The sequence below is a fragment of the Rhopilema esculentum genome, chromosome 16, assembly GCF_057945365.1.
Source record: "Rhopilema esculentum isolate cy_ngs chromosome 16, ASM5794536v1, whole genome shotgun sequence".
In the NCBI taxonomy this organism is placed as follows: Eukaryota; Metazoa; Cnidaria; class Scyphozoa; order Rhizostomeae; family Rhizostomatidae; genus Rhopilema; species Rhopilema esculentum.
The window spans coordinates 670919-691569 of NC_142830.1; the positions used below are offsets into that span (position 1 = coordinate 670919).

The 20651-nt window shown below is 37.1% G+C and overlaps 1 protein-coding gene across 2 annotated transcripts in view; it reads left to right on the forward strand.

The window, feature by feature from the left end:
- The window catches only part of LOC135682135 (D-ribitol-5-phosphate cytidylyltransferase), a 38100-nt gene extending 17578 nt beyond the window's left edge, over positions 1-20522 (forward strand). The window contains exons 13-16 of one of the 2 annotated variants that reach the window (XR_010515667.2): positions 1069-1125; positions 3808-3916; positions 19573-19611; positions 20013-20111. Coding sequence is in view for 1 of the 2 variants with exons in the window: in XM_065196876.2 (XP_065052948.2) it covers positions 1069-1125; positions 3821-3916; positions 19573-19611; positions 20013-20117 (297 nt within the window). In the remaining variant the exon portion in view is untranslated. Of the gene's footprint in view, positions 1-1068; positions 1126-3807; positions 3917-19572; positions 19612-20012 lie in introns of both variants that reach the window. The other variant, XM_065196876.2, reaches the window with a different exon arrangement.
- The last annotated feature ends 129 nt before the right edge of the window (positions 20523-20651 follow it).

Genomic DNA, 20651 nt, shown 5'->3' on the forward strand with positions numbered 1-20651 from the left:
AACTTGGTTGAAAACATAAAAAAACGTTATATAGAATGAAGTTTTTAATCTACAAGATGCTTTTGACACTGTCAGTCACAGGATATCACTAGACAATCTCTACCACCATGGAGCAAGAGGAACAGCTCACATCGGATTTTTTCATTCTGGTTTAATGACGGTATCGTGTTGTGTATCACAGGGATCCATTCTAGGTTCATTAATTATTATTAGAATAAGTCGCTTGTACATCACTTTACCGATGACAATTTTCTTATCCTGTCCAATGGATACCTGAAAGCTCTTAAAGAGGCACTGTAAGAAGAATTAGTATCTCTGTATGACTGGCTTTGCGCAAATTGTCTTTTCCTTTGTGTAGCGATGACAGAGCTTCTTTTCTTCAGGAGTAACTCATGTCAAAATTGATCAGATCTGTAAGCTACCGTTAGAATTCAACTTTCATTATATATGAATGAGCTACAACCCTGTTAAAAAACGTGTAGAGGCGAAGACGCTTAAACAATTGTTTTATAATCTGAGTTTTGAATCGTATCAAATAAATTTTTTGCCATAGCAACAATTTTTCCGTGTAGCAGCAATTTTTATTGGCTGATTTTCTTGGGCGTAAATGTTACCTCTGCTACGAGACCTTTTCCTAACCATTCGGGTACATTATGTTATTGGTAATCGTTTTTTGTTAATATTCTCTTGTCGGATTATTTACATTATGTGTACGCAGTTTTTGACTACAACAAAAGCCCTTATGTACTGTTTTTATGTTTCAGAACCCAATTTCAGTTTTTAGCAAATCATCAATTAATTTTTTCATGAATGCAGTGAACACGAGTAAAGAAAAACACGTTTGTTTTTTCAAAGATCTTGGCATTTTTTAATATAGAATAGTCTGGAATAGAATAAGGGAATAGCCTTGCTCTCTAAATAGTGAAAGTTTGCCATCTGTTTCAGATGCCTCTATCTCCCTGGCACACACCGTATCTACCAATCGAAGAAACTAGAGAAGAGATTTACTGACACGCTTTTAATTTGTTATTTCTGTTTAAATGAAGCAAACTTTTACCTCTTTTACAGACTTCAAAATTTGGAAGTCATCAAAAACCGTCGTTGGTATGCTTTGCGGACTATTTTGTAAGTTCTAGATACAGATTTTAGTTTGAAAACCACTCGATAACGGGTTTTGGTTCGTTTCAAAGAGTTGCACTGCTTGCGTTCCTGATATCTCTTTGATGTTGTTTTTTAAGGGTGATCGTTTTGGAAAATCTCTTTGTCAAGTTTTAGAATCATTGAGGCTGCTTTGTTTGAATAGTGAAGTGTCAATTAATGGATGTTACAATCACGGATGTTATACCATATGTCCATGTACTTGTGGAGTTACTTTTTACTTTTTACTTACTTTTTTGGCCGATGCCTCCTGAACACTACCCTTCAGCACTGTAGTCAGCGATTCCCTAATGCATAATAAGAGCAATTCAGCTGCAAAGTCGTAGAAGAACTTTTGAACCATAACCTCAATTTTATATCTCAATATTCTACTTCTTTGCACACAGAATTTTGCGATCTGAAGTAGCAAGAAACATACTGAGGTGACCTAGAAGCGGTCACTGCAAATTTTTTATTAACAAATTCAAAGGCAAATGCGAAAGAGTCTTCGTAAATTAAATGTTATTTTGGCCAGAAATGAGCCGTTTGAAGTGTGAATTTTGCTTCGTTTTCTATCTTCAATAACAATCTGGATTATCTCTGGTTGTTAATAAAACATTTTGGCTGGAAGCCTTTTTTTGTAGGAGAACATTTGACGTCTTCAATTGCTCTGTTATAGAAGGGAAAACCTCTCTGAATTTTTATTAAAGTTTAAAATAGATTAGTTTAAAAGATAATTGCAAGAAACTTTCCTGAATACATAATATACTGCCATCATTAATACAATTCATGTCAGGCAAGACGTACGTTAAAACAATCCTCGATGTGTCCTAAGCGTGCCGCTAAGGCAAGCAAAGTCTTTTCAATCACTGCCAGTCCTGTATAATTGATAAATGAACTAGAAGATTTTTCTCAAGTCGCGTGAGCTGAGGGATAAGGTTCCTGACGTCGTAATAACCCACATTCGCATCAGCATCATCTTTCATTGCACCTCTCTCCCACGTCTGACTCTGACGTACATACATCACGTTGTTGCAATAGCGGATATTAATGGAAATTGTTGATTTCCTAATGAACAGGATTTAATCTGATACCTCAATGCACATAATATCGATATAATTCATGAGACTTTTTCAACAGAAGGGTAGAAACGGAAATGGCGTTTTTGGTGTGTCTAGTTGCCCTAGAGTTTCACATCCAAAATGTAAATGCAAAATGCAAATGCATTATGTCAGCTAAGACAATCTTATGAAGAATTTTAGATAAACAGCTTGGAATAACATTAGAAAATAAAATGAATCAGAGCAATTCTTGCAACGGCGTTCGCGGGCATTGAGCCGTATTACAAGAAAGGGGGTATAGGGAAGACAGCTACCAAGTTTTATTGAATCTATTTCCGAAGAAAGAAAATGCAGACGTTCAAAGACGTTTGAAAATTTGCCTTCTTTTAAAATTGCTTGAAATTTTTTAAATGTTGTTCAAAGCGTTGTGCAAGTCTTAGCTTTCTAAGAATTTTCTGACATTTGGTTACTGGCATTTAGTATCTTTCTCTGTTTCATTAATTTGATGTATTCAATTCAAAACTGTTGAAAACACATAACAGGATACTTTAACAGTACAACATTAATAGCATTCGAGTAAGAAGGACTAAACGTTGTTGTGTTTTTGTCATTCTTGGTGGCGCTGCGAAGTTGGTTTTTTGTTCTAGATTGCTAAATTCAGCAAAAATCAACTAAAACATCTGATAAACGCATATGAGAAAATGCACCCCTTTATTATTGGAAGTTAAAGTGCCAAAAAATTTTTGAAGACTATGAAATTGCATTATGGTCAGTCGTCTAAGGTCGCAGAAGCGCAATGCGGCATGTACATAAACAAGTCAGGGAAGGAGGCTGCAGTTGGGGAAAGATGAGACCAAGGGTTTCGGTGGCATGAAGATGAACCAATTCAATATTTCCCATTTGGAAGATTTAGAAAATTAGACTTGCATTCAAAGCATGTTGATTTTGCTTTGTTTACTCTACCATATCCGGACTTTATGGGGTAATGACATGGTACACTTTTTGATGGGAATTCCTATTGTTGTCAAAGTTAGGTTCTACTCACCATTGTAGATATCGCGTGTAATTAGAAAAGAGTAGAGGAGCACGTGATATGTACTATGTACAACGAGTCATTCTCATACAGGAAACAATATATACACGTGATAAGGTTGTGCATTTGTCGTAGTCCAAGGCCATAGCCACTCCCAGGCTTAGCACAGTGGACCAACGGGAAATAACTCGAAAGGATTGTCTTAACGATTAACAAATAACCGGATAGTCGATAAAGACCAATGTAAGCAGTGCTACAATGTAAAGGTAAAACGTCACCAAAGTGTCTTGATGACATTTACCCCGAGAAACCAGAAGGAGAGAGAGAACTTTGAAATACCTATTCCAGAAATTTTATATTAAAAAAAATGAGGGTGAAAAGTGGCTGAGAAATATAAAGTGACCTGCTTCGCTCCTTCACGGAAAGCCTTCACTCCAAGGATACTATAATTTTTAAAATATCTTCTGAAATCTAAGTTTGCTTGATTATATTCCTTATTTTTTAATGCAAATTCTTTTACTGATTACTTGTCTTGATACCATAAAGTAAAAAATAGCATCTTTTAAAATTACGCAGTTTCTCTTTGTAGTACCGTTGCGGCAAAGAAATAGAGCATCTCCAGCATAATTACTTCAAAGTGTTTATATTGTACCACTGCGAGTCGCTGGCTGAAATTTATGCAGGGGTAGGAAATCTTTTTATTATATCTTATTTAAATTCGCATTTATTTAAGCCAAGTATTTTACTTCGGTTTCGCATGCTTTCACCTTTTATTCTGGAATTTTACACTGTGGCTTTACGCATAAAGATGACCCCTTTTTGGGGATTTTAATGACTTCGTGATATCTTTGACTCTAATAGACCAGGCGGAGAATAGGGGGATGGTCACTCGAGGGCGAAATTTATGGGGCCAAGTGCTTTTGGTCGATTCAAGGGTGCTGATTTCGAAAATCGATGTTTTATGGGGTTTTTTGGGGGCCATCAGCCTCTTTTTCATGTTTGAAGTCTCGTTTTTGTGTATATGAAAGTAATCAATGAAAAAACAGTTTTAATGGGAAAAAGTTAAAGTCTTGAAGTTAATTAAGCACATTTCTTGCGCATAAATGCTTAAAATTGAATTATGGTCTGTTAAGGGGCGCCAAAAGCCTCGTTTTCACGAGAAAATTGCATAATCTTAAAATTTGTATCCCTAAATAGACATCTAAAAAGCTTAATACATTTTTTGTTGAGACTAATTCTTTAATTGTCATCCGAAGGAACTATGTAGCGCTATTAATTACTCTCTGATAAATGACACTATGAAAAAACAACTGGATCATCTAAACGTAGTTAAGTCGTTTCAAAGTTCCTCAAGATCGAAAAACTTTAATGGCGATATGTTTCGGATTGTTGGTAGAACCTGATCGTCGTTCCATCTAGCAGTTTTGGAATTCATCCACGTCAACGTGAGAAGACCGCTGCCGTGTAGACAGAAGGAGTTCATTTTCACCTTAGGACTCCATAGGTAATATTTTCAATAGGCAAGCGGCACTGATTAGGCAACCTAAACAGTCATGTGCTCGCGTTTCTGATTGGCCTATTTTGATCCACAACATTGGCTATATATATATAATTCCTAGTGAAGAGTTGTCGACCCATGTTCTGACGTTTCATACTCAGACGAGTGTCTAACAAAAAGCTTCAGTATATTCACATTTTTGCTTTTCTCAAAGCCATTTTTGAATGTTGTACCACGTTAAACTTTGTAACATAGTGTCATGTTATTTTAGCTCGAATAAAAATACTAGAAATAGCTTCTTATTATACAAAATAAGAAATGCTAATAAATTTTGAAAGTATTCACAATATAGAATATAACTAATTTTCTATTAACTAAAGTGCGACCCTACTTTAACAGTACACATTCATAGATTTTTTTATTCATTTTGATCGACGTTGTGTTTTCAAATTGCCATGAATTACAGCTACATTCCACTCTATCCCATTGTTTTATCAATCTCTTAAACATTTGTTTATTTCTAGCAGATTTAATTTCATTTGGAAGTCCAGTGCATATCTGAGGCCCTAAGGCTGTTAGTCTATTTGTACCAATGTTCGTTTGATTAGGGCAATGGTTTGATTCGTGGATGCAACAAATCATGCGATTAGCAGATGATTTAACTGAAAATATGCTTTGCATTGATTCAGGATTTAGCTGCTTCATAGCTTTGTCGATTTCGATACAGAGAGTCTGGGTCTAGCCCATCCAGCATACTCCCCCGGTTGATTTACAATGTGAAATCAAACCAATACATGACATAGTGATAATGCTTGCTAAATAGGTTTATTTACTCTTATATTCAATTCCCCTATGATTGCTGCATTACGTTTACTTCTAGCTACAGGAAGAGTATCGTTAATCAGAATTAACTGAATCAACAACTCTTTCTCCTGCCTCGCATCTCACTGATGACAATATCCTTTCTTTGCTATCCTGAACATGGTTTTCAAGCCCCAAAATTGCGAGCTGGACACAATCCTCAATTTCTACAAGTCCTCGTCCTCCTTCTTTACGGGGTAGGTAGAGTCTTGCTACACTATCTCTGGGATGCAGTGATCTGTACATATTCATCATTTTACGAGTACCCCGATCTATTTCTTTCAGCTCATCCTTTCAGCTCTTCGTCAACGAAAGGTGCTGTGTATCTCATCATTGAAACAGCCCAAGTGTTTATGGCAGTTATCATATTGCCTCCATCAAGCTTAGATTTCAGAAACTTTTTCACTCTTCTCTTATATTCTTTCTTTAGACTTTCTTTCATCTTTTCACCTAATACTTGATCAGCTTCCATAACTCCAAGGTATTTATAACCATTTTCCTCGTGTATAGACCTAATGATTTCCTTATTTGGTAAGTCAATGCCATTAGACTCGACTACTTTCCCTCGCTTCATAACCAACACTGCACATTTTTCTACTCCAAATTCCATACCTATATCATTACTAACAACTCTGACAGACTGTATCAATGCATCTAGTCCACTTTCATTCTTCGCATAAAGTTTGATGTCATCCATGAACATTAAATGATTTATCTGCTCTCCATTTGAACTGAACTTATAGGACGCTTTCATTTTACGTAGTACTAACGTTAGTGGTATCATAGCAATCACAAACATTAATGGTGATAAACTGTCTCCTTGGAAAATTCCTCTGGCAAATTTTACCTCACCAATCGCTTCCCCACAAGATGTCAACATGGTGCTCCATTCCTTCATACTGTTGGTCAGCAAATTTTTTACTTTCTCTGCAGCTCCAAACATGTTCAAACATTCCTTCAACCATGAATGTGGGATTAGATCATAAGCTTTTCTATAATCCAGCCAGCCCATTGCAATATTCTTCTTTCTTTGCTTCACTTCCTTCATGATTTTCTTGTCAATATACAATTGGTCTAAGCACCCCCTACATCCTTTCCTCGATCCCTTTTGTTCTTCTGGTAATACATTCTTAGCCTCCATAAAAGAATAAATCTCACCTGCCAATATTCCTGTCAACAATTTCCAGCACATAGCGAGACACGTTATTGGACGATAATTACTAGGCACCCTTCCTTTTTCTGGATCTTTGACTATCAAAACTGTTCTTCCTTTTGTCATCCATTTTGGTACATTTCCTTTCCTCAAGCACTCGTTGAGCTGCAATGTAATTCTCCCATGCAGATTAGTAAATCTTTTCAACCAGAAGCCCTGAATTAAGTCAGGTCCTGATGATTTCCAATTTGGTATTTTATTAACAACCTTTTCTACCTCTTCCCTGGTTATCACAACATCATTTTGCCTGTCAATTTTAATTTCCTCCTTCAAGTCCTGCAGCCATTCTGCGTTTTCATTGTGCCGTGTTGGTTTGCTCCATATATCCTTCCAAAATTCCATAGTTTCTTCCTTTTCAGGTCGTACTTCATTTCTCTCTCCGCCATTCAATTCATCATAGAACCGACTTTGGTTTTCCCGAAACAGTCGATTCTTTCTAAATTATCTATTCTAGCTTAATATCTTGTAATTTTTTCCTGATTTAGCTGTAATCCTTTGTTTTAGTTCTTCACTTACTGTTATGAGACCCTTTTCTTTTAACCAATACTTTCCCTGTAGCTGTTCTTGAAATCTTGTTATAATTGTCTTCCCTTTTCTTAACTCTTCAACTCGGCTTAGATCTTTCCTCAAGTATTTTACTTGCTTCTGCAACCTTCTTTTCCACATAGATTCTCCTTGACTCTTCTTTCTAGTGATCTTTACACCTAATCTCTCAGTTGTAACAACTGATGCTGCATATAACAAATCATTGGTCGCAGTGATATTTTCGCTTCTTTTTTTACCCAGCAAGTTATTCATCTTTTCAACTTCTATTTTGACAGAACTTTTATTTAGACCTCTCAGAGCAGGTAGCTTTGTCCTTTCAGGTTGGTGTAGTACTTCAAAAAGCCTCTCAGCAATCGCTACTTCCTCGTCTGAAAATTCCTCATCGTCAAAATTTCTAGCATCATTTTCAGCTGTTCATGTCTTATTATTCTGCTGTACAGTATCATCATATTCTATTTGTATATCTTCGCGTCTGTTGTTAGCATCGCTTTCCACACTTTCACCCTGGCTTTCATCGTCACCTCTGTTGCTTTCAATTGTTATCTGTCTCTTGATCTCCTCCATCTCTAACTCTGTTATCCAACCCTTCAGTCTTATTTGCCTAACTTGGTCTAGCAGTCTTTGCTCTGATACCTGAGCAAGATTTCTACTTCTTCAGATATTTACCATACGTTTCCGGTAACCCCTCTTGTTTGGCTCGCTCGCCACATAGCACTCCATCACTGTTCTGTTATCTTCTCTTGTCCAATGATTTCTAGTTCTACTCCTCACAGTTGATTCCGCAGTAGCATGTTATCGACCGAGGCTGGCCTGCGTAGCACCATCACCCCTGCCGGACGCGACAGCTTCACCATTGGATCCACTCCCGTTGACGTCGTTCTCTATGTTATTTTCAGAATTAATCATCATTTTCTTTTGAAGATGAGGTTGTGGTTTCGCATCACCAACAAAGCAGTATTTTCATCGTGACACCATCACTAGGGGGGTCGCCGACCAGGGCTGAAGAGTCCCCCCTACCCATGAGACAGACTAGCCCCCGCCGGACGCCAACCCGGTATTTCACGGCCTCGGGGAGAGCTAACAGGTAGTATACCTTGCTCAAGGGTGACCTGGAGGTAATAGTGGCAAAGGGTAACCTCATTCTTCCACGTCAAAACTCCACTACCGGATGTAGTTTTTTGTCATACCCAGGACATATTCTATTATTATTATTATGGCTAATTAAGTGATTCACAGACACCTAGGTGTTAATTGGTCCGGATAATATAGGAGGGAGCAGTCAGCAACAAGCTGACAAAGGTCCCATTCTGTCATCTCAAGTTTACATAGACAATGTCTGTCTCAAAATCCTGGCTGTTCCTAGCAGTGCTGTCTTTTGTATCACCTGTAACTTTACATCAATTCCGATCTTTTCCATGTGCTCTTCAAAACAATATGATATGCACCCTAATGCCCCAATCACAACAGGGATGACTGTCACCTTCTTCATATTCCACAGATTTCCGATTTGCTCCTTTAATGGTTGATATTTCTCAATTTTTTCTTGTTCTTTACCTTTTACCCTATTATCACCAGGAATGGCAATATCGATTATCTTCACATCCTTTTTTTCCTTGTCAACGACAACAATGCCTGGCCTTCTAGCTTCAACAACCCTATCACATTGAATCATAAAATCCCACAGTAGCTTAAACTTGTGATTCTCTAAAACTCCTTCAGGTTTCTGTTCATACCATTTTGTGGCTCTTTCAAATCCGCACTTTTCCGCTAACAACCAATGAATATACCTTGCCACATTGTCGTGTCGTCTTTTATATTCTGTCTGTGCCAGTTTAGCACATTCGCTCACCAGATGACTAACTGTTTCTCCCTTGTCACCGCACATTCTACATAAAGGCGTATCACTTGTTTTATCAATGTAGTGCTTGGTATAATTAGTGCGCAGCGCCTGCTCCTGTGCACTACACACTAATGCTTCAGTGCACCCTTTCAGATCTCCGTTCCTTAACCATGTCCAGCTTTTTTCCCAATCAATTCCGTCAGTATTCTTAGTAAATTGCCCATACATCGGCTTATCTTTCCATCGTTTCTCCAAGCGCCTTTTTGTCTCATTCTTATGTTCATTCGGTGCTACTGCCTCCTCAGTATTCATTGCCCCAAGGTCTCTCACTTTTGACATAATATTGCCTCTAGCATGCTTCACATACCAAGCTAGGTTGTTTGTCTCATTTTCAATACAATACTCACAACTTATCAGCCCCCTACCACCCTTTTTCCTGCTAACATAAATTCTTGCTACATCGCTTCTAGGATGAAGTTCTTTACTCATTGTCATTAATTTCCTGGTTCTTCTGTCCATACTTTCTAGCTCGTCTTTTCTCCATTTAATTATTCCTGCTCCATAGCGCATCAGGGAGATTGCCCAGGTATTTGTTGCTTTAATCTTATTCCTTCCATTGAGTTTTGACTGCATGACAAGTCTAACCCTTCTGAAATATTCTCTTTGAAATATTTTCTTCATCTCCTCTTCTTTTATTCTATCCAACTCTGTTATTCCCAGATACTTATATCCTTCTTCACCAACCTCCTTGATCTTTTCCCCATTGACAAGTTCAATCCCTGCACTTCCTGTTAATTTTCCCCTTCTTAAGGTCACAACACCACACTTTTTTATCCCAAATTCCATTCCTATATCTTGACTAATAAGGTTGACAGTAGATGTTAGACTGTCAATTTCATTCTCGTTTTTCGCGAACAACTTCAAGTCGTCCATGAACAACAGGTGATTGATCTTAACACCATCCAATGTATATCCCATTTTGACTTTTCTGAGGACTTCGGTAAGGGGTATCATGCAAATGACGAACAAAAGTGGTGATAGGCTGTCTCCTTGGAATATTCCTCTGCGAATATTTACAAGCCCTAGAGTTTCCCCACACGATGTCAGTTGTACTTTCCAGTTGGTCATCGATCTTTCTATAAAGTTAACAACATTGTCTGATACTCTATAGAGCCTTAGACATTCTATTATCCAGCTGTGGGGAACCATGTCGTAGGCTTTCTTATAGTCAACCCACGCCATGGCTAAGTTTTTATGCCTCCTTTTACAATCAGCAAGAATCGTCTTATCCACCAGAAGCTGATCCTTTGTACCCCTGCTATTTCTTTTACAGCCTTTTTGTTCTTCAGGTAACATCTCATTCTCATCCAAGAACGTGTAGACATTTCCAGAGATGATTCCTGTCAACAGCTTCCACATTAATGGCAAGCAGGATATGGGTCTATAGTTATCCACTGCATTGCCATTTTTTGGATCCTTTTGACATAGCACAGTTCTGCCGGTGGTCATCCACGAGGGTATTTCTATTTCATCATTTATCAAATCATTGAGTTGGGCAGCAATTCTTTCGTGTAGAGATGTAAGTTTCTTTATCCAAAACCCCTGGACTCCATCAGGGCCAGGAGCTTTCCAGTTAGGTATCTTCTTGGCTTGCTGATTTACCATTCTAGTTGTTATTTCAATGTCATTTTGTGATAGATTAGGTTTGTTGTTTTTTAACTCCTCTAACCACTTAGCCTTTTTATTGTGCTGTGTTTCGTTGTCCCATATGTTCGACCAAAATTTTCTGCTTTCATCGGCATCTGGTGTTGTATTCTTTTCTATTATTATTATTATTATTATTATTATTATTATTATTATTATTATGCTTGTAATAGTCTTTTTCTTTGTAAACCCAGGCTAGCCAATTGCAAATTACCTTTGTAATAGTGAAATTTGTAATTGTAGTTTTAATTGAATTGAAAATGAAAAGTTTCCATTATTATTATTATTATTATTATTATTTTTATTATTATTATTATTATTATTATTATTATTATTATTATTATTATGGCTAATTAAGTGATTCACAGAATTGGTCCGGATAATATAGGAGGGAGCAGTCAGCAACAAGCTGACAAAGGTCCCATTCTGTCATCTCAAGTTTACATAGACAATGTCTGTCTCAAAATCCTGGCTGTTCCTAGCAGTGCTGTCTTTTGTATCACCTGTAACTTTACATCAATTCCGATCTTTTCCATGTGCTCTTCAAAACAATATGATATACACCCTAATGCCCCAATCACAACAGGGATGACTGTCACCTTCTTCATATTCCACAGATTTCCGATTTGCTCCTTTAATGGTTGATATTTCTCAATTTTTCTTGTTCTTTACCTTTTACCCTATTATCACCAGGAATGGCAATATCGATTATCTTCACATCCTTTTTTTCCTTGTCAACGACAACAATGTCTGGCCTTCTAGCTTCAACAACCCTATCACATTGAATCATAAAATCCCACAGTAGCATAAACTTGTGATTCTCTAAAACTCCTTCAGGTTTCTGTTCATACCATTTTGTGGCTCTTTCAAATCCGCACTTTTCCGCTAACAACCAATGAATATACCTTGCCACATTGTCGTGTCGTCTTTTATATTCTGTCTGTGCCAGTTTAGCACATTCGCTCACCAGATGACTAACTGTTTCTCCCTTGTCACCGCACATTCTACATAAAGGCGTATCACTTGTTTTATCAATGTAGTGCTTGGTATAATTAGTGCGCAGCGCCTGCTCCTGTGCACTACACACTAATGCTTCAGTGCACCCTTTCAGATCTCCGTTCCTTAACCATGACCAGCTTTTTTCCCAATAAATTCCGTCAGTATTCTTAGTAAATTGCCCATACATCGGCTTATCTTTCCATCGTTTCTCCAAGCGCCTTTTTGTCTCATTCTTATGTTCATTCGGTGCTACTGCCTCCTCAGTATTCATTGCCCCAAGGTCTCTCACTTTTGACATAATATCGCCTCTAGCATGCTTCACATACCAAGCCAGGTTGTTTGTCTCATTTTCAATACAATACTCACAACTTATCAGCCCCCTACCACCCTTTTTCCTGCTAACATAAATTCTTCATTTCTACATCGCTTCTAGGATGAAGTTCTTTATTCATTGTCATTAATTTCCTGGTTCTTCTGTCCATACTTTCTAGCTCGTCTTTTCTCCATTTAATTATTCCTGCTCCATAGCGCATCAGGGAGATTGCCCAGGTATTTGTTGCTTTAATCTTATTCCTTCCATTGAGTTTTGACTGCATGACAAGTCTAACCCTTCTGAAATATTCTCTTTGAAATATTTTCTTCATCTCCTCTTCTTTTATTCTATCCAACTCTGTTATTCCCAGATACTTATATCCTTCTTCACCAACCTCCTTGATCTTTTCCCCATTGACAAGTTCAATCCCTGCACTTTCTGTTAATTTTCCCCTTCTTAAGGTCACAACACCACACTTTTTTATCCCAAATTCCATTCCTATATCTTGACTAATAAGGTTGACAGTAGATGTTAGACTGTCAATTTCATTCTCGTTTTTCGCGAACAACTTCAAGTCGTCCATGAACAACAGGTGATTGATCTTAACACCATCCAATGTATATCCCATTTTGACTTTTCTGAGGACTTCGGTAAGGGGTATCATGCAAATGACGAACAAAAGTGGTGATAGGCTGTCTCCTTGGAATATTCCTCTGCGAATATTTACAAGCCCTAGAGTTTCCCCACACGATGTCAGTTGTACTTTCCAGTTGGTCATCGATCTTTCTATAAAGTTAACAACATTGTCTGATACTCTATAGAGCCTTAGACATTCTATTATCCAGCTGTGGGGAACCATGTCGTAGGCTTTCTTATAGTCAACCCACGCCATGGCTAAGTTTTTATGCCTCCTTTTACAATCAGCAAGAATCGTCTTATCCTCCAGAAGCTGATCCTTTGTACCCCTGCTATTTCTTTTACAGCCTTTTTGTTCTTCAGGTAACATCTCATTCTCATCCAAGAACGTGTAGACATTTCCAGAGATGATTCCTGTCAACAGCTTCCACATTAATGGCAAGCAGGATATGGGTCTATAGTTATCCACTGCATTGCCATTTTTTGGATCCTTTTGACATAATTATTATTATTATTATTATTATCATTATTGTTGTTTTATTTTTCTCAGTTTTTCCTTTTACCTTACGATTGTTATAGTTTTTTTCTTGTAAAACCAGGCTAGCCAATTGCAAATTACCTTGTAATAGTGAGATTTGTAATTGTAGTTTAAGTTGAATTGAAAATGAAATGTTTCCATTATTATTATTATTATTATTATGAAATCCGGAATTACATCCTTTTTAACTTTAGTTGTTTTATTTTATTTTTCTCAGTTTTTCCTTTTACCTTACGATTGTTATAGTTTTTTCTTGTAAAACCAGGCTAGCCAATTGCAAATTACCTTGTAATAGTGAGATTTGTAGTTGTAGTTTAAGTTGAATTGAAAATGAAATGTTTCCATTATTATTATTATTATTATTATTTTTATTTATTACTGGCGATTCGTTCCGTCCCGACATGCTAATCAAAACTGCTTCCAACTGTCTGTATGTCATCGAATTAACTGTTGGGTTCGAGACTAACCTGGATAATAACGCTTCGCGTAAAGCTGAGAAGTACCTTTCCCTTCTAATGGAACTACGCCCTAAGTTCAAAAAAGTAAACTTTGTTAATCTTTCCATCAGCTGTCTCGGTATCTTTGGTAACTCCTGTGACTCTTTCATCGATATGTGTGACGAACTAAAACTTCACTACCAACACCGTAATTTTATAATTAAAAAACTGTCAGCAATAATTATACGCACATCCTATTATATATATTCTGTATGCGCAATAAGACTTGGACAAACCCTGAACTGCTCTCCCTCTAACGATTCTTTGCACTCATATGATTTTATTTGAATGTTATAACTTTTGTAAAATTAGTAAACTTGTTACCAGGCTAGCCGATAGTAACTACCTGTAAAGTGAGGTTACTGTTGTAAGTAGAAGAATATAAAATAAAAATGTTTTCATTATTATTATGGGTAAAAAACACCTTCTAAATCATCGAAAATGTATGTAATTAATAACACTTTCTACCTCGACAACAAGTGCTAACAATTCTTCAAAATGTAAAGTAGACCTACCAACAACCTTCTTCAAACAACGCTTTATCGATCCCACCATACGTTCTGATGCACCTCCTTACCAAGCTGCCAGTGGGATGTTAAAATACCACGAAGTTCCCTGTTTCGATAGAAAAAATGATTTAATAGTTTTTACCTCCTTTGCTGCAGATTTGAAAGTCTTTGCATTATCGGAAAAAATATTCCTCGGCAATCCTCTACGACTTGCAAAACGTCTAAATGCACATAGAAAGGAAGAGACAGCTAAATCTTTAACCAGTTCTAAATGTATGGCGCGGGTCGACATACATGTAAAAAGACATATGTAAGTTTTAGATGTCTCCTTCGTCTTAGGATTGGTAACATGCAATGGTCCAGCAAAGTCTACCCCTGTATTTATGAATGGAGGTCCATTGTCTACGCGAATTTTTGGAAATGTGTGAGCTGGAACGGTCTTAAAGAATAACTCTACAATTTCCTTACATGTTACACATCTTTGTACAAGTTTCTTACCTGTTTCACGGCCTCTTAGAATCCAACATTTTTGACTAATTGCGTTAAGGGTATCACGAAACCCGTTGTGAAAGACAAGATCGTGATATTTTTTTATTATTAGTTCTGAGAATAACGACTTGGATGGCAATAGTATAGGTTCTCGGCTTTCAATAGACACTGAGGCATTATTAATGCGTGTTCTAGTTCTGAGAAGACCCTCTTTGTCAATGAATAGATTGAACTGTGAGACAAGTAAAGGTGGCTTTCTGTCCTTATTTTTGCTAATGTTGGATAAATAAGAAATTTCCCTTGCAAAATTTCCTGCTTGTAGCACACAAGTTAGTACTTTCTCTGACTCCAATATTTCTGTAGCCTCGCTTTCATATTGATGATCATTGTTTCCTTTTTTGCAGTTCTCGATAAATCTTGGAGCCCAACTAAAAACCCTTAAAACTCTGTCTATTGAGCTAAATCTATTGATATGAATGAGATCTGCAAGCTTCATTTCGTGACTAACTCCTAAAGTAAGTGCAAAAGTTACATCTAGGGGGTTCTTGACAATTTATTGGGGGAATTTTTCATTATCTTGACCCACAGTTGTTATTGAATTAGGCCAAGCTGAAAAGGGCTCAGGTAAAAAATTAGGTCCATACCACCAGACCTGATTCCCTGGTAAACTGCTCCCCCGGATACCCCTAGAAGGGATATCAGCAGGATTCAAATTACCCGGACAGAATTTCCACTGGTTTCTTTCCGTAAGCTTCAGAATATTATCTACGCTGTTTTGGACAAACTGTTCCCAGGGTTTCACATTTCTGATTCAACATAGCGTGGTTAATGAATCTACCCAGTAATGGATCTCGATCTTTGCCCTATAAAAAGGGATGTTAATGACAGAAACAAATGAGTTCATATGTTTGGCGAGCAACGTTGCTCCCATTAGTTCTAATCGCGGAATACTAGGTTGTTTAATTGGAGCAACATGAGTCTTAGACGATATAAATCTAGATTCTATTTCACCATCCTGATATTCAACTCGAATGAAAATAGCCGATGCAATTGCCAGTTCACTGGCATCAGAAAAACCATGTAATTGAACGTTGGCCACTGTCGAAAATAATACCTTGGGAAAGACACTGATGATAACGAATTTTGTTGTGATACGAGCTCTAAATACCGCGCTCGAAATTCTCCTTGTAATTCTTGATCCTATGGTATCCTTTGAACTGTTGTTTCCCGAAAGAGGCATTTTAATTTGATCTAGAGACACGCTCTTTCTCTTTCAAAGATGATGTTGAAGCTGTTGGCATTTGTTGGCGTATACTTTGCTGTCCTTGGTTTTTCTTTGATGCAGACTTCACCATTTAATTCTCTTGCCTCTACTTCTTTACGCAAGAGATCCAGCAATTCACCCAAACATCTTGTGACGTGTGTCGAACTAATGGAAGATATATTTGATTGGGTAGCCTGGACATAACGTTTGGAACCAACAACTACCATACTGATCCGCAGTAACGCCTAATGCCTCTAGGCCTCGGATGTGAATGTTTATTTGATCATAAACAGACCTCAATTGCTTAATGTTTTCACCTTCACGCGCTTTGATTTTTAAAAGAGTACGGATAGGCCATGCGTTTACACGGGAACTGGTGGATCCGTATACTTTTGGATCCGCTATCCGAACACTTTTAGGATCGCTTTCAGAGCTAATCCCATATGGATCCGATCTGGACCGGATCCCGTGTAAAAGTGGATCTGGTCCAGATCGGAACTGTCTACACTATTTGTCGAAAGGTAGTTTGAGTATGTAGTCCGTGGCTTTTTGGCGCCAGAAAACTGAACATCAAGTTGATAGACTGCTGTGTTGAAGAATTATTACGAAACTTTGACGATATTTCATCATACTTGGTCCTCATATTTTCCCAATCCTGTCCACCTGCAAGCTTTGCAGTTTGGTAGTCCAACGATACTTGTAAAAGTAGCACAGTTTCTTCTTCAGTCCACGAAAATTTACCCTTTTTAGCGTTACCTCCCTCCATGTTCAGGTTGAACTTTGTTTTGATCACGCACGAAGTTCTGAAAATGTCATTTGCACGCCAATTTTCGGAAAGCGCATGTGCGTAACCTGTTTTCATCTGGACCCGTTCACATGTAAACGCAAATGGTTCTGGATCGGATCCCGTGTAAAAGCATTGCCATTTCAGGGATCGGATCCAAAAGTATCCGGAGATTCAAAAACCCTTTTGACATCCAAAAAGCCAGAATTACCAATAATGGTATCAGATCATTAAGTTTTCAAGGGCCTAAAATCTTAAATTCTCTCCCGGAATCAATAAAGACAGCACAAAGTACTAGACAATTTAAGAACTTGATCAAAACTTGGTTCCTTGAAAACAAGTGCGCATGCTCATTTTGCAGTAAATGAACTGTCTTATGCAATCCTTGAAATTGCTTCATGTTAGTCTTAATTAATGTATATTCACTATTGTAAAAAATAACATTAAATAATCTGCAATACAATACAATACAATACAATACAATACAATACAATACAATACAATACAATACAATACAATACAATATTGTTTTGTTTTTCTCTTCTGGTGGGCGAGAAACGAATAGGCGCGCAAAATCTGATAGAAAAAAGCTCGAAGCACCATGTTCAAAGCACCTCCAATTGGATAATTTATTAGCCTCGTTTCCTATCCGTGCTAATTTGGGATCGATCCCACCTTTTCGAGCTTTACACGAGACGGGATCGATCCCAAACTGGATCGATCCCAAACTGGAACGCTTTCCGAAGCGAACCCAAATTAGCACGGATTGTGGATCGATCCCAAGCGTTCCCGTGTAAACGGAAGGCCGAACCCTACCAGATTGGGATCGATCCCGGCCTGGATCGATTCCGTGTAAACGGGGTCTAAATATAAATATATAGAAACTAAGGATTTCTTCAAAACTAAGGATCAAACTAAGGATCAAATCTGTAAGCGGATAACTTCGCTATCAGTAAGTCGTGCGGTATATGATCAAAGGCCTTTGATGAATCCACCAGGACAGGACCTACGATTTGATCGTTGATAATTTCAGTTTCCAATATTCAATTGGTTTTATCAACTTGTGAAGAATTTGTAAAGAATCTCTACGGATTAAGATTCAGTTATCAATAGGCTTTAAGGATTTTACTTTTCAGCTTCAAGTAGCATTAGCTTTATTCGGGTATCAGCCAACCAAGATTAAAAACCTGATAAATCTTAGTCTTATTAATCAAAGAAAGATTCTATCAATTAATTTCAGTAAGTGACATTTTTTCAACAAGCCGTGACAAGATTCCGTGGGCTATACTTTCTAAAATGGCTGTTTCTACGGTTGTATAAATTTACTTTAATGAAGAGTTTGAACAGAATAGCACTGGTTGCGGTACCGTTTATCTCTATGGATCAAGTCAAATCAACCGGAATCCTGAAGATCTTTTGTCAGCTCAATCATTTTATCGCAGCCAATTTTGAGCATATTTATCCAAATTTGCACAGTTAGAGGTAATCCATTGTGTTCTTTTAGACAGTTTTTTCAAAATTCAATCATCTAACAGAAGATTGTTATGACGTCATACTACTAAACTGCTTAAATTTTGCCACCAAGGCTTATTTAAACCTTGCAAACTTAATCAAAGATTAAACAGAGGGATATTGTTTAGGTAGGTTGGAAAAAACTAAAAACCCAACGTGATAAACCGTCTGCCAGAAGCAGAAAGAAAGTTTGTGGTAGTGTTTGAAAAAAAACTATGTTTTTCACAATTTAGTAGTTAATAATGAGATTTAATTTTTTCTTTCTTGAGAAACAGTTGACAAATTTTCGCAAAGCTGGATCCGTCCCTTAATGATATATAGTCCTTGCCATTGATGGACTGAGCTCTTCTCCAAGAGCAAGAGCAAGAGATTCAAAAATTCTTTGTTTGCTTTGTTAGACTAATTTTTATCAGGTTTTTCCTTGGCTGGTGGATATCTCAATAAAGCCAATATTACTTGAAACTGAAAAGTAAAATCCGTTGTTGAATGTCATGGTAATGTCATGGTCGAGAATTCAATACGACCCTGAATGCGCAAGGCCAATTGCTATTTTTCACAAAGTTATGTGTATCAAAAAAGTTCTATCCTTTCTCATAAGCATTTAAGCTCCAAATTTCAAAAACTGTTTTAAGTCTGTTTTTGGCTCATGGGAGAGGTGCTATCTTCTTTTGGCAAGAAATAGAGAAGAATCTATTCCTGTTCTATTGATGTTTTTGTTTCCTTCCTATCTTGATCTCTTTTCTGTTATATTTTAACTTCAATATCAAAGCTTTTTTGTTAAAATCTGACCGCTAATAAAAACTGGATGTCATTTCACCTATCACATTTTTATAACTGGCAGCGATCTAATTATTTTTAGTACCTTAGTCAAAGTCTGCTGTACCACATCAGTTGCATATTTCAATATTTATTGCATTGAAACGCGTTCCGGGAATATCTGTTTCCTGGCTAAATATACCTTGGCCTGTTTGTGCCTTGTGTCAAGTTCCACATTTCATACAGTATTGGTTTTTGTTGCTCTTTGTTTTCTTTAATGTTAGATGTAAGACTTTCCATACAACTTGTTAAAACATCTAAAAATCGTCAAAAATGTTTTTTATTCAGCTAATCTTCTATTGATCTTCAATTCTCTTTTTAGGGAGAGAATTTTTGCCGAATCTCGTACAATTCAATTATAGTAAGAATCCCATCTATTTTGTCAATTGCATTCAGACCCTAACTTGATATTTCCGTGATATTGATTCGCTGCTGCGATTTTTTAAATGAGCCGACTACCAGAACAAAAAATTAAACTAATAGCTATTGTCAGCCTTCACTGCTTCTAGAAAAAAACGTTTTATTGTTTAGAGAGAAAATTACGAGTATTAGGTTGGTTACAGCGAAAATATGTCAAGCTTTTTGTCAACTCTCAATGTACGTGTTTTTACTTTGATGTTGTACTCTTGGAGAGACGTACGTATATGTGATTGATTGAGTTCTTTTGAAGTCGAATATATTGCAATTTTTAGTGAAATATCTAGACTCCATAGATGTTTTGTCAGTTAACATATGGATAAAGTTCCTTGCTTTCAATTGCAGCCGGGAAGAAGCAGCACAGAGATGGGTACATTAATCTCGGAGCTGATCCATACTATTATACAGTCAGATTGCAGATTTTTCAATGATCGATTATTTAAAATTTAGGTTTCCAAAGTTCTTTAATGTTTAATTAGAGTGTAATATTTTGATATATAGGAATTTGCTTATATTATTTCTAGAACTTAAATGTAACGCCGTTTACCATAGATATGTAGAAATTCATATTCTTTAAAGTGTGTGTTTAGTCTATGTTTCTAACTAAACCTGGACTGTGAAATTTAAGGAACCTTGGAAGAAGGCCTTATTCTCAGTATAAAACAAGCGCTTGTAGCTGCTTTTTTGCAAAGATAGCTGGTCTTTTGCAAAGGTAGTTAGACTTTTGCAAAGATAGCTGGTCTTTTGCAAAGGTAGCTGGTCTTTTGCAAAGATAGCTGGTCTTTTGCAAAGGTAGTTGGTCTTTTGCAAAGGTAGCTGGTCTTTTGCAAAGGTAGCTGGTCTTTTGCAAAAGTAGCTGGTCTTTTGCAAAGGTAGTTGGTCTTTTGCAAAGGTAGTTGGTCTTTTGCAAAGGTAGTTGGTCTTTTGCAAAGGTAGCTCGTCTTTTACAAAGGTAGTTGGTCTTTTGCAAAGGTAGTTGGTCTT